At 37.5% G+C, this 14,977-nt stretch overlaps 1 protein-coding gene across 2 annotated transcripts in view; it reads right to left on the bottom strand.

Moving 5' to 3' along the window:
- Positions 1-14,977, bottom strand: part of ITGA1 (integrin subunit alpha 1) — a 169,980-nt gene that overhangs the window by 46,559 nt on the left and 108,444 nt on the right. For both annotated transcript variants that reach the window (XM_040262256.1, XM_040262255.1), the window contains exons 9-12: positions 13,787-13,952; positions 10,229-10,302; positions 9,142-9,286; positions 2,570-2,712 (exon numbers count right to left, since the gene is read on the bottom strand). In XM_040262256.1, the coding sequence (XP_040118190.1) occupies positions 2,570-2,712; positions 9,142-9,286; positions 10,229-10,302; positions 13,787-13,952 (528 nt within the window). The remainder of the gene's footprint in view (positions 1-2,569; positions 2,713-9,141; positions 9,287-10,228; positions 10,303-13,786; positions 13,953-14,977) is intronic.

The following is a 14,977-nucleotide window of genomic DNA, read 5'->3' as shown; positions in this document are numbered from 1 at the left end:
CTCTTTAATGACAGGAATGAGTTTTAGGGAAATCCAGGGTACTTGTGCTTCACTAAGTGCAATAACTTTCCCAAATATTGACCTGTGTTTGAGATTTGATGTTCTTATAATTTTCTATTTGAAACTTCCTGTCTTGGCCTCCATGATGTTACTTTTGCTCTCCCGGTTCTACCACTATATCATAGATCACCCTTTCATTTTGATGACTCCTTTCTCTCCTTCCATCCCCTAGATTGTGATCTCGCCTAAGTTCAGACCTGCAACTATTCTATTCCCTTAGATAATTAATCCTTCCTTAACAATCCCCACTATCTTAACTGGCAAATTTCACTCCATCCTCTGCAAGACCCCCAGTACTACATTTTTACACATTGCTAGACATTTAGACAGTTGCTAGACACTGATTTTTTGAATGTCCTTTTCTCACAGGCTTATGAAGGGTTTAAAAAGTTTTTGCTTTTTAGATTAAATTAATTACAAATATAACTAAAATTTTTTAAGATCTGACAATATTGGCCCTTCATTCTTACATGGCAATAGCCATCCAGAGTTGAGCAGGGGCTAAGCCACAAGCTGCCCAGGACTTGGCTCCAACTTCCTGTTGTCTTCTGCCCAGCAGCTTTTTCATTGGCTCTACCTCCCTGCCACTTGCAACCATTTGAATTTGTGCTCACTGTTATAGAAAACATGTCTAAAACCAAATACCACTAAAACAAAAAGAATTAAGTTGCTTGAGTTGCTGACACTTTAATCATGGTCCCTTCTTTCTCCCAGACTTGAAACTCAAATTTTTCATGATTTATATAATTTGTGATACTCTCCTTAAATGCTCATAAGTTGTTTTTTTTTTTTTTTTTACAAATTTTTCATTTCCTGTCTTTTAGACAATTAATAGAGTGATAACAGATCTAAGGAGCTTCCCTGGTAGCTTAGTGGTAAAGAATCTGCCCGCAATGCAGAAGGTGCAGGAGATGTGGGTTTGATCACTGGGTCAGGAATATTCCCTGGAGAAGGAAAGAATACACTCCAGTATTTTTGCCTGGGAAATCCCATGGACAGCGGAGAGTGACTGCCTATAGTCCATGGGATCACAAAGAGTTGCACACAACTGAGCAACTGAGCATGAAGTACACAACAGACCTCAGATGTCATCCAAATGATTTATTTTACAATCTTGTCAATTCTTCCTTATTCATGTCTGCCACATCCCTTCCTTTTCCACTTTTATTGTTGATCTATCATTTCAAGTTCTTTTCACCTCATCCTTGACCTCCAACAAGAGCCTTGTTTTTATTGTTGATGCATTTTCTGATTATGGGCAAAGGGCTAATAACACCCTCTCACCTGCTAAATGAGAATGTGACCTTTGGCTTACTCTAACTGTGTAATATGATGAGAGAAGGATTTCAACTACAACACTTAGCCACACTGAGTATGGTGACAAAACCTCTGATTGGGACGTTGCATTTAGGCCGGGGGGAATGATAAATACTTAATGGAAACAATAGATTTTGGGCTTCCTAGAAAGCAGTGACTCTTGAAACTTCAAGCCCTTAACAAGACCCAGGGAAGCTATGTCTGTGGTGCTACTAGAAAAGATCTTGCCTCCTGTAGGGCTTTAAAACCAGGGCGGCAACTGCACCGGCTTGAAGCATCTGTCTCTTGGCAGCTCAGCTGAGCCATTTGCTGGGTGCCTGTCAGGGTTCCTGCAGGAGAGGGAGGCTGGCACTGCCCTGCCCTTCTGAGTATTTCGTGTGTGTGTTGGGGGGGCAGGTAAACTAAAGAGTGGGACTATTTAGTGAAGCCCAAGAATGCTTCCATCCCATGAGGAATGTAGAATAAAACTAATACAATCTCATTCTAGAATACTTGGAAAATGCAGAAAACTATGAAAAAAGGAATAAAAATTACTTAAATTGTCACATTTAATAATAACCAACAATAGCATAGATGTTTCATTCAATTAAAAATATTTATATATAGTTATATTGCATATATAGTTTTTCTTAAATTACTTTTAATATTCAATATTATCAAAAGAGAATTCTCTGATTTTATGTGTTACAAATTATTTCCATCACCTCCAGGAGAAAATCTGAATTCTTTACTCCAACACTCAAAACCTCACAATTGGGACCTACTTTTTTTAACTGGCTCTTTCTGCCTATCTACATTGTCTTTCCTCTCGACTAGCCCACAGTTTATCTCCTAGGAAGACTTTCTGTACCAATCCTAGCTTATGGCTCTTTCCATCTTCTGAATTTACTATCTGTAGCACTGGCACTTCCATACTTCTTACGGTCTGAGATTCCTTTTGCATTTATTTATACGTCTGTATCTACATCAGTATCTATTTTTCTTACCTCTATCTCCATCCAGCTGAAATTTTCCTGATGCCAAAGATGCAGATAAGTTTACATACCTCCAAGAAACCTAACATGAGACCCTACATACCGTGGATGTTGAATATGGGTGTGCCGTATTTTAAAAAGTTTAGGACAATAGGTAATTCAATTTACACAGGAAGAATATGAATGGATTAATTTAAAACGACAAGTTTGACGCTTACCTGTTCTCCATTGAGTGTCTGGAGAATCCTGATGTCTCTGCCCTCCATTCTATAGATGACAACCTGGCCTGTATGATTGTACCGTGGCTGTCCAGCAATGTAGAGCACATCTCCAGGAATAGTGGCAGAGCTTACTGTGTAACCTAACAAAAGAGAGATGCCACATATACTTGCTGGCCCCTTAGAGTCTGCATGGAATAAATTAAGATCTATTTTAAATAGCTGGGAGAATCATTTTTATATGTTTATATGGACATCTTTTTTTTTTTTTTGAAAATAAATGTTTTCCGTAATGCAGGTAAATTTGTGTTGGTTACAGCTTTTAGTTTGTTCCCTGATTATCTACCACAGTTGCTTCATTCTGAAATGTATTTTCCTCTAAACCTTAGATTTTCACTGTTAAAAGGTACAAATGATATAACAACGACAGAAAAACACACATATATACACGCATATATACAACTCTTGTAATCTCAATCTACTCTTTGGTAATAAACCAACTGTATTTCATTTGGATGCATGTGTTTATGCTATAGAAATTGATAATTTTATACAGCTGGAATCATAGTAAATGTAAACCTTTTCTGTATAATTGTCTAGGTTTTTAACTGTAATTTTAAGTGGCTGAAGCTTATTTACCCGAATTAAAGTGTAAATGCATTGTGTTTATACCTCAGGACCATTTCCTGATGAATGGTGGAATTTACGTGGTTTTACTTTTTTGGCGTAACACTTAAGTCTGCAAAGACATCTTTGAGCACTTACTTTTTTTCTTTCTTTAGGACTTTTTTGATGACAAATTTCAAGGAATAGATTACCAGATCAAAATTTTAATGTTTCTTATAACATCTGGCAAATTGTTTCCAGAATATTTGTACTAATTCATTCCATGAACGGCCATTGGAGAGGGTAGTTTCACCAAAATTTCACAAACATTAGGTATTTAACTATTATTTAAAATTGTGGACGCTCTAATGAATGTTAAACAATATACCTTGCCATGATTTTAATTTTCATTTGTTTGATTAAAAGTGAGCTTGAATAACTATTTCTCATGTTTAACCATTCCTCTTTTTAATTGAGCTTTCATGCCCTTTAAAATTTTAAAGTCTTTAAAACTGATTATTATTAATTTTGAATGAAGAATTAGATTTATTATTTGTATGTCTAGAGAACAGAGCTAAACAAACAGATTAAAATTACCACGTGCAGATTTCAACTCTACTGAAGGAAGAAAAGTTCTAATAACCTGTGCTGGCCACCACTGGGGTAGAAGGCTGATTATTTTTCCAAATGCTACAGAATAGCATTCCTTACTGAGAAAAAGATTATATTGATAATTTACTTACCAAGTATTTTACCATAAGATAATAGTTTCACTTTCTTCCAGAACTTTAAGAGAGAAACAGAGGTTTTGTGCTCAAATATATTTATTTTTACAAATGCTGCTGCTGCTGCTAAGTCGCTTCAGTCATGTCTGCCTCTGTGCGACCCCATAGACGGCCGCCCACCAGGCTTCCCTGTCCCTGGGATTCTCCAGGCAAGAACACTGGAGTGGGTTGCCATTTCCTTCTCCAATGCATGAAAGGAAAAGTGAAAGTGAAGCCGCTCAGTCGTGTCTGACTCTTAGCGACTCCATGGACTGCAGCCTACCAGGCTCCTCCGTCCATGGGATTTTCCAGGCGAGAGTATGCTAGTGGAACACAATTCCTCAACCATATTTTCTTTTGTAAATACTTTTCTTACAATTTCATTGCTTCATCTTAGAGCTTTTTTTAAAAAAATTACTATACATAATAGACTGTAAAATATTCTTTTTCAGACACGTAATGTGTTATATTTTTGTTACTAACCACAATATTGCTTAGAAAATAAAAACTTTAGGGTAATGTTTATATAAAAATAAATGGAAAAGAAGAATGTACAAAACAAAGGTTATTTTATTTCATGCAGTTCTATTAGAAATATTAAGAAGCGAGTGGGGCGAAAGTGTTAGTACACATGGATTTTTTTTTTTTTTTTTTTTTGCAATTTCAGAGCTATGAATACAAACTGGTAAAACAGCCTTTAAAAAATAAGTTGAAAAAAAAAATAAGTTGAAAATTATGTTTGAGGCTGGAGTTGTGTTATTATCTAGTTGACTTTGATGATGCACACTTGATAACTAAACTATTAGCTGAACCCCTTTACAGGGACAGTAACAACCCAGGCAGATATTCCTGGCTGAAGCTTGGGCGTCTAAAAACAATAACAAGAGAGCAAGAAGGAGGACTCGGTAAAGTCTAATTTTAATGCAAGGAAAATCATTACAAAGATTTAAAAGTTTATACCACTTTCTGAAAAGAAAGGCACAGAACTGAAGAGAAAGGAAAATTGATGACATAGCTCTGTGTGTGGATTTATGAAGAGTAAATCCTGTCAGCTCTCATGGTTCACTTGGGAAAAGTGCTAGAATCAGGTGAGGTAATGGGAAACACAGGATCTGTCTTGATTTCATATGTTTGCCTCACGTTTTTACCTTTCCTTTTGAATCAGTCTGGTGTGATTAGAAATCAGCAAACTGTGGGTCAGGGAGGCAGGGAACAGGATCTTGCCTGTATCCTCACCGGCAGGGCCACTGGCTCAGTGCATATTGGCAAAAGGCAGTTGCTAGGCTACAGGAAGATGGGTGCATAACTGTCCTGAGGGAGGATCCATGGCTGGTTCCCGCTGCTTTCTGATCATTATTGGTTACTGTAGATTTTTTAATAGACTGTCTTACTTACCTTCCTTCAGAATTTTCATAGTCTAACAACTTTCAATTCACACAGATTGGAAGAACACATTCAAACTCTCCTTAATGTGTAACCCACACAAGGAAACATTTTGAAACCTTAATTTTAGATTTAGAATGATATTTGGGGGAAAAGGCATTTTTCTCCCTTGATCTCTTTCTGAGTGCTTTTCCATTTTGAAAGAAATCTTACATATATTAGACTTTATATCAGCAAAATATCTAAAGCACTAAACTGTGACTAAGCTAATACAAAGATTAAAAAAAAAATCTTCAAAACAAACAAAGAAATCATCTTATCACACTGTCAACAGTATACCACCAAATTTCCTTTTCTGGACAGAGAGGTGCCATATATTATAAATATATGGTCAGGAGTGAAGGTTCTCAATTTTCTTTGCTTGCAGCAGTATCTTTCAGTCTTGAATTCTCTAAGTCTGCCTTAAGCAAACCATTAACCCAAGGTTTTTGAGAATAATAGATTTAGAGTTCTTTAAGGTTTTTTGTTTTTAAAGAATTTACTCATATAATCACTCAGAATACTAAAAATACTATAGTTTTATTTATCAAATAAAGTTATTATTTAATATATTATTAAATGTGGTGTTAATGTATGAACTTCCTTAGAGTAGTGACAATGTCATTCACATCTTTGAGGATGTCAATATCTTTGTGCACAATATCTTTAATGTTGTAACTGTTCACTACTAATTAGTAGTAGTATTAATATCAGCTACTCTTAGTAGCTATATAATATACTTGTAGTTTTCTATTGCTGCTGTAACAAATTACCACAAACTTGATTGATGACTTAACACATCACAATTTTATTATCTTATACAGTCAGAAATCAGCCCTAGGTCTCCCTGGGCTAAAATCATGGTGTTGGTAGGCATGGTTGAAGGTGCTGGGTTTCTTCACATGCTACAGAAAATAATCCATTTTCTTGCCCATTGTGGCTTCTAGAGACCACTCACATTCCTTGGCTTTTGGCATCCATTTTCCATTTTTAAAGCCAATCACATTAATCTCTCTGACCATTTTTCTATGGTTCTTTCTCTCCCTGTCCACATCCAGGAAAGCTTCTCTGATTTTAAAATCTCATGTGATGAGATTGGGGCCAACCAGGTATCCCAGGCTAATCTCTCATGTCAAGATCCTTAACTTAATCACATCTGCAAAGTCCCTTTTGTCCCATAAGATCTAAGTCTGGGGATTAGGACATGGACATCTTTGGGGTCTATATTCTGCCTATCATAATACTAATAAGAGGAATAATAACACAACAAGAGACAACACCTATTGAGGGTCAACTATCTGTCACAACACTAAGCACCTTACAGGGATTATTTATGCTCATATTCATAACAATGCAAATGTGACATACCTGTGTATATAAATTATTTTTTATACATAGGAAAATCAAGGCTTTGAGGAATAAAGTAATTCGCCTAAAGTGATAACCAGGGGCAGAGTCAGAAAACAAACTCAAGACTCCTATGACCTCAGAGTATCTCTGTACTGTCTGACTTCATACTTAGTGTCACAATCACTTCAAGTCACTTCAAGTATGATGGGCTCAGCAGCTTTATAATTTTTATTTTTATGTGCATAATGTTCCATCAAGTGGATTTACCATTTACTTCACTATTCTCATATTTTCAAACATTTAGGATATGTCATTTTCCTCAATATTATAAGTAACAATACAGTGAAAACAACCATTCCCTTAGCATTCTTAAATAACTGATTTTCCCTTTAGGCTAGAACCTCAAAAGTGAAATTTCTAAGTCATTATGGTGTAAACATTTTTATGAGAACAAATGTTCTCCAGTTCTTCTTTCTAGGATGGAAAGAAACCTCATGTTAAACTGTTTCTAGATTTCAAGATATTTTACATATAATAGAACAGTCTCAAAGACTCATAGGACATGAAGAACCTTTAGAAACTATCTAACCTAACCTCCTGTCCTCTTTTTAGGTATTCTGTCTCATAGCTCATATTATACTACTAGTGACTGGTTGGTTCTGTATTGTATCTTATCCAAAACAATAAGCTTCATCAATGCAGGAATAAATTTCCCTTATTTACCTTCTTACCCTTAATTTACAGGTGAATATTTGACACACTGCAGGCACTTATTATTTGTAAGTGTTTTCTTGATCAGCCCAGAATCAGCATTTTGGTGTGGTGAAATGAACACTGGAATAAGAATTTAAAAACCTAGATTCCAGTTTCAGATTTGCCATAGTTAACTGTGATATAATATTTCTAGTACTCAGTTTCTTAACTTGGCAAATTAGATGTGTACCAATTGCTTTCTGAGATCTCTTTTAATGCTAAAACTGAATATGAATTTTAATACCAACCCCTTTATTTTACATCACAGTCCTTCAAGTATTTAAAAGACATGCAGTGTACACTGTTTTCTAACCACCATTCTTTTCAGGTTTGGTGGGGAGAAGGATGGGTAGATGGGGATTGTTTTCAGATTTACAGCCTTTAGATAACTTTTTACTGGTGATTCTAGTTCGGCATTTTCTTTTATAATGTGTGATGCTTAGGACAAAGCTTAGAGTATTCTAGCTGCTCTCTGACTAAGGCAGAATGAAATAGGACATTCATGAGAAATAGACTAGACTTCTGTTAGTGCAGTTCAACAACATGTCTTAAGGGGATTTAGCACTCATATTATACCTGCCTTTACTGTTATATATTTTTAATTACCAAAACTCCTCAGACTCTTTATTCTTCTTAAATTCTGTTGCCTCTACAGCTTTAATACATGCCCTTCAATAAAAAGATGTACAGATGTGCCAGTAAAGAGAGAAGAGAAATGCTCCCCAGATGTTTGTTGAGTGAATAGAGAGAGCTGGGAAATCATATCCTGAGGGTCCTAGCCATCCTGTGTGTATGTGTTAGTCACTCAGTCATGTCCGACTCTTTGGGACCCCCATGGACTGTAGCCCATCAAGCTCCCCTGTCCATGAATTCTCCAGGCAAGAATATTGGAGTGGGTAGCCATTGCCTTCTCCAGGGGATCTTCCCAACCCAGGGATCAAATCTGGGTCTCCTGCACTGCAGGCAGATTCTGTACCATCTGAGCCGCCAGGGAAGCCCTTCCATCCTAGGCCCTCCCAACTGCTTACTGAGATGGACCAGTGATGGAAGAGTCCCCTGGTATCCCCCAGGCAGCTCCCAGTCTGGCACAAATTCAGAATAAAGTGACACCAGACATACACCTCCTCATTCTAGGCAAGTCTTTGGGAAATCATTACATTACTGGGCTTCAGTTCAATATGTATCTGATTGTCAGCAAAGGTATTAAAGAAGAAGTCATATGATATAACAAGTAAAATGTTTACCTTCCAAAATTAGGACCCATAGAGAGAAACTAATGATAAAAAACATTTAAGAGAATATGGGAGTCTGGGCTTCAGCGTAGCCTGAGTCAAGGTTTCTTTTTCTACCTTTGCTTCCTGTTCACTGGGTCTGAAGCATTTGGTGACATTAATGAGAATATCAGACAGAGAGAGACCTCAAAAAGTGTGAATTTCAGCCCAAATCCCTCCCTGTGTAGAAAGTCCTTCTGAGAAAGGCCCCTCATAGTCTATTATTTTTACTAAGGTTACTCAGAGGCCTGGAAACTTTCATGGGTCCTATAAAATATCTAACTTGTAGAAGTGATCTCTTTTACAAAGTCCGCCTATGCAAGTATAAGCAAATAATGCTAAAAATTACAAAAATACAAAACTTTTCTAAAAAACCAACTTTCTGTCAATTACATCCAACCTTTACCTAAATAAGAAGCAAGAGGTTCACTCTTCTTTGTGGACTCAACGTTAAAGGTTGTGTTCTGGGGAATTACGCTTTGATCAGCCTTCTGCATGACGACGGTTCCATTCCAGTCATAGGCTCCTACGGCCCCAAGCATGATCCAGTCCTGATATCCAAACAGAGAAAACAATGATATTTAACGAAAATAGTAAGTGTAAACACGCACATAGCATTAATAGTGTGATTAGTACTGTTCAATGTGCTTTACATACATTAAACCGTAAAATCGTCCCAAAAGCCCACTGGGCTAGATTCCATTATTACCACCCCCATTCTACAGAAGAGGAAACTGCGGCAGAATAAGGAAATTTCCCTAGGTTATGCACTACAATTGCACCCTGAAATGTCGATATTCCTGTGCAGGGACCATGGTATTAGCACCTTTTCTTCCATCTACTATAAAGAATGTATTTTCTAATCTTGTCTTTTTGCTTTATGGCTGTTAAGAATTTTGGGTCTTGAACATGGACTTCTAGTAAGACCCTTGAATACTTTGACACTGAGAAAAAGATACATATCTTTACCAAATATGTTAAATTAAATATTTTATTTAGTTAGATGTATAATTACAGAAGGCAGACCTCAAGCTGATTCATGATTATCAGTACAGTGTAGTGAGCTGTGTGTGTGATAACGTGTTTTCCTAATAAGAAGCCTGTGAAATGCTGTTTCCTTTTTTTAAAAATTATGACAACTAGTAACATTATTTTTTCCTATTAAGAGGTTTCTTTCCCATGTCCATTTTTAAAGTCTTTATTGACTTTGTTATGAGGTTGCTTGTTTTATGTTTTGGCCTTTTGGGTGTGAGGCATGTGAGATCTTCTTGACCAGGGATCAAATCCACACTCCCTGCACTGGAAGGCAAAGTCTTAACCACTGGCCCACCAGGGAAGTCCCCTCTTTGCTATTTGGATTATAAACTACATGGTCTGAATAACTGCTCATGCCATGAGCTGCAACTTGCATCTGTAATGCTGACATCTCAGTGTTGACTTTGAGAAAGGAAACCTAAAAAAAAACGATGTTTTCTACCAAGTGGTCAATGTACCTGTGAATAATGAGCACTGAAGCCGGTCTGAGACATTTCCATCTCAAAAGATGCTGCCGATTGGTCAACTGTAGCTGTAACAGAGGAAGAGAGTCGCCTTTAGCACACACACTTTAGATTTGCAGAAGACCTAGTACCATCTGTGGTTTTGACCAACCAGAACTTCTAGCATCTTTAGAGCATTTTCAGTGCAAAGATTTCTCAACCCCAAATTCCTAGGCAGGGCTGGGTAGAGGACTGAGAAGGTTAGCGTAAGGGCTGAGTCTCACATTCCTGACTGTTAGTTTCCCCACCCTTGTTGGAGGGGCTAAGAGGTCTCTAGTCACGCTTCTGTTCTTATACTCTGTCTATGTTGGAGCCTACGGAGCTTGGGATCAACATGGTTGAAAGCTCTGTATCACACCCTCATGCCCTGGGTATCCTCCTGAGACTAGGCTAAACTTACTAAAATGTCAGAGGGCCAATAACATTTGATTCACATATTTAAAGAGGTTTCTTGATTCTACCAGCCTCATTGTATTTCCTGTGGTATATCCTCTCAGAATTCCACTGTTTGATAAGGGGTTTGGGGACTCTGGTTTGCATTTGTCCTGATGTCTGACTGCGGATGTCACTCACAAATCAGGAGGGGTCTTTCTGACAAGACTCCAGGCCACATGCTATTCGACCACACATTTTTTAAAGATCCTGTACCCATTTCAAAGCTCGTTACTGAAACGCAGAAACAATCCAGAGCATTCTTTGGGAGTGTGCTGCTCTCAAAATATTCACCAAGCCAAAGCCACACCCTCCTAAGGGGATTAAGGGAATGCTGATTTATTTGCTTTCAGGAGGGAATTACTGATTTATTTGGCCTTGCTGATAAGTTAAAAATAGCACATAATTCTTTAAAAGTCGATCTACTCTTTCACTGAGGTATGAGAGCAATCCAACTTGTGAACTCAAACTTATTTACTAGTTATTTTACCTGCATAAAGTTGTTAACAAATACATCAATAATTGCCTTTTAAAGGACTAGATTAAATGGAGAAATCAATCAAGAATTCTACTATGTCATTTTACTTTCACATACAAATTGTCCTCTAATTTAAATGACTAAAATGCATTTTAACTTTAATTTGAAACTTTATTTTGGTTTCACAATGGTGTAAGGTACTTTATGATTTATCTCTGCAAGATCAAAGAATGAAGTAGTGGGGACCTACATATTTCCAGCACCTTCCCCTGCTGCAGTTCTGTTTACAACTGAGAACAGACAGAAGAAAGTTCTGTGGAATTCTGCCTGCTCAGTCTTCATCCTGGTGAAGCACATCATGTACCCTTGAACTTCTTGTTGTCAACTTCTCCCTGGACTTGTTCATGGGCGTGGTTGTGCATTGTTCCCAAGGGCTTGATGGGAAAAGGGGACATTAGTTTACCCATTTTATTGGGCAAAAGCTGGTGTGTTCACCTCACTAGGAGGCACTGTCCTTTGGCAAGCATGATTTTCACACTTGCTGCTATTTGTCATCTAAAGATAAATGTTGATAGGAAATGGAGATTTCCCAAGTAACAAGGAAAGGTAGCCCTTTCGGATTTCATTATGAAAAAAAATCAGAAATAAGCTAGTAAAAACACTGCTTTTGGTTAGCTCTGAAAGTATAATGATGAAGATATGGGAGACATTTTTTAACCTGAGGAGTTCCTTCTAAGATGATTTCTGTTTTAAATATGGAGATACTTCTTGGAGTACATAGCTGCTCCAATGTATAATCTTTCTCATGGTGTGGTTAGGTTAGAAAGTACCTGAAAATATCATTTAAAGCAGATGAATCCCTCCTCCACCCGATACCTCATATAGGCTTCATTCCTACACATCTTAGGTTATATTTACTTACTTACGATGAGATTTAGAAATGTATTATAACTGTATTATGTATTTAGACTGTATTATGCTCAACTAAGTAATTTTTCTTTTAAATGATCTTTGCAGATTGTTTTTATCATACCTGGTCCATGTTATTAAAAACTGAACATGCACAAGGACTTGGAAAACCTAATATAGTTTCTTAAGACCAGCCAAAGTCATAATCCAGCATATTAGTAAATGATACTTGGATAGCTGTTGTGACACCAAGGCCACTTAAAAGTGACTTGTACACAAAATATAGGAGAGCCAAGTTCATTAGAAGCAGTTGTGACTTTAGACTAATAAGGTGAGTGTTCTGTTTCTAAAGGCACAGGGTAAAGAAGCCAGGGCAGAAGGAAACCAGAAAAATTCAGTCTGGGTGGGCTGTAGATCCCTATCATCTCTGAAACAAACTTCCTCCTAATTGATTGCAGTCCAGTCATGAAATCAACAGGGTGAGTCATAATCACATTTTTTTTAAAAATTGAAAGATAACAGAGTAGAATGGAAGTGATGAAACTATCAGAGTGCATCACATATAATAAGGGTTTGGGGGGAATTTTTTCATATGTATACATATATGTGCACTGGGTCACAAAGCAAAATGTATTGATTTTCATGAGTCACTATAAAAAAAATTTGAAAGCCATTACCCTAAACCGTCTTCTTTCCTCTCCCTACTTTAAAATATTCTCTGTCCACCACTTTCCCCAGCTACTTAATGCTCAGTTAAAATGGTCGACAATTTTTCAGTGATGTCTCTTTCTCATTTTGTCTTTCTATTTCCCATTATCAGGTCATATCAGGGAGATGGAGAAGGTGCTTGTAAGTTTCTGTGTTTAAGGTGAGAAACAACAGTCCTCAGCGTGGCCTGTCCTCACAAGGACAGAGTCAACAGGATTCGGACAGAGCAGAACAGCAGAACAGTTTGGAGGTTTCTCATCCTAGGTTGAGAAACAAAGACACGTTCTCTGACTCTCCAGATCATCAGAGAATGTGGACAAGAGACTTTTTCAGTGTGCCTGGCATAACAACTCTGAAGACTTTTTTTTTCCTTGGGGAAGATCTAGTTCCAAAGTCATTTGCTCCTTGACATCTTTACCTCAGGCAGAGGAGGGAATGCCATGACTTGTTATTCCCAATAGCCAGTTGCCATTGAAATATCAAAGAAAGAATTTACAGAGAAGCAGCATGACTCAGACAAATATAGTGAACCAATATTTCGCTGCCATGGGTCTTGAGGCAGAGCTCCATGAAGACCTTTCAAAAGGGCAAGGAGCAAAACTGCGAAAATAAATGAAGGAAGGAGATGTTGTATAAGAACTGTCCCGCAGAAGCCCAAAATGAGAAATAAAAACAAAACTTGAGCTAGTGTCCATTTTCTAAACTTGTGTCACAGAAAAGGAATAAAACACACGGGCACATTTTTGTTTTTGTGTGTCTATTGAACTATTGTCTTCATCCGGCCCTCACATCAGTATTGCCATGACCTTACAAACAGAGCTGCCAGCAGACAGTGCTATAGGACAGATTTATAGAGAAAGGGCATTGTTCCATGGTGGCTACTGTACACAGTAAAAACACATTAGCCATGTGGTAAAAACAAAAACAAAAACCCATTGAGTTTGAATTGCAGACAGAACATTCAGGCTTATGAGAAAAAGTCATACCTTCCAGGGCAAAGATTCTTTCTCCCAGAGCTTCGACAATAGTGACTAGTGCCAATTCATCAGAGACATTGAAGAAATGCTTTTCAGTGGGTTCACTTGCTATTGATTTTATTTCCTCCACAAACTTTTCAGTGCTCAAATTTCCTCGGTTATAGCTGCCAAGAATCTAAGTCATCAAAAACAGCAAGAATATCTTTTAAATTCTAGATGTTAAACAAGAATCTCAAACATTTTGTCAATAAGCAAGGAAGTATATGTTAGTATATACTTCCTTGTTGTTTAGTAGCTAAGTTGTGTCTAAATCTTTTAGTGACCCCATGGATGGTAGCACTCCAGGTTCCTCTGTCCTTGGGGTTTTCCAGGCAAGAAAACCGGAGTGGGTTACCATTCCCTTCTTCGGGGGATCTTCCTGACCCAGGGACTCTTTAGCGTTGATCCACCAGGGAAGCTCATATACTACTGTGGCATAATGCAATTTTTATGTACTTCCACATTCTTAGAAGGGTAATTTTCAGAATCTGTAGATTCTTTAATATTAACTGTTTTATATTAATTCTCTAATATATACTGTAATTGCTGTAGAAAAATATAAAGGGTAATCCTGTATGCTTACTAAAATTTCTTCTCTGCCATTCCTGTGTCCCTCTTTAAAACAGCTATATCTTTAAAAGTAATGTTACAGTTTCTGAGTGTCTCTGATATTATTCCAGTCAGTGACATCACCATTTGCTAGCAAAAGCTAACAGCCAGTGAATTGCTTGATCTCAAACAGGCAGTACTTCCTGAAACTCTTACCAAGGGGAAGTCAGACATGTATATTTTTTTAAACAGATGTTGGACTAAGTAGTAATCTAATTTGGCAATCTAGAAAATAAACAATTGGGACATTCCTGTTCGAAACAAAATGCTTAAGACAGAAACATTCTTTTTAACAGAGAAGAGACAGAGGCAGGAATTATCTGCTATCAGTTCAGTTCAGTTGCTCAGTCATGTCTGACTCTTTGCGACCCCATGAATCGCAGCACGCAAGGCCTCCCTGTCCATCACCAACTCCTGGAATTCACTCAAACTCACATCCATCGAGTCGGTGATGCCATCCAGCCATCTCATCCTCTGTCATCCCCTTCTCATCCTGCCCCCCAAATCCCTCCCAGCATCAGAGTTTTGTCCAATGAGTCAACTCTTCACATG

Source organism: Oryx dammah, unplaced genomic scaffold (assembly GCF_014754425.2).
Source record: "Oryx dammah isolate SB20612 unplaced genomic scaffold, SCBI_Odam_1.1 HiC_scaffold_20, whole genome shotgun sequence".
NCBI lineage: Eukaryota > Metazoa > Chordata > Mammalia > Artiodactyla > Bovidae > Oryx > Oryx dammah.
Note: the sequence above shows the minus strand (reverse complement) of the source record. Positions and strands in the feature narration are given on the sequence as shown.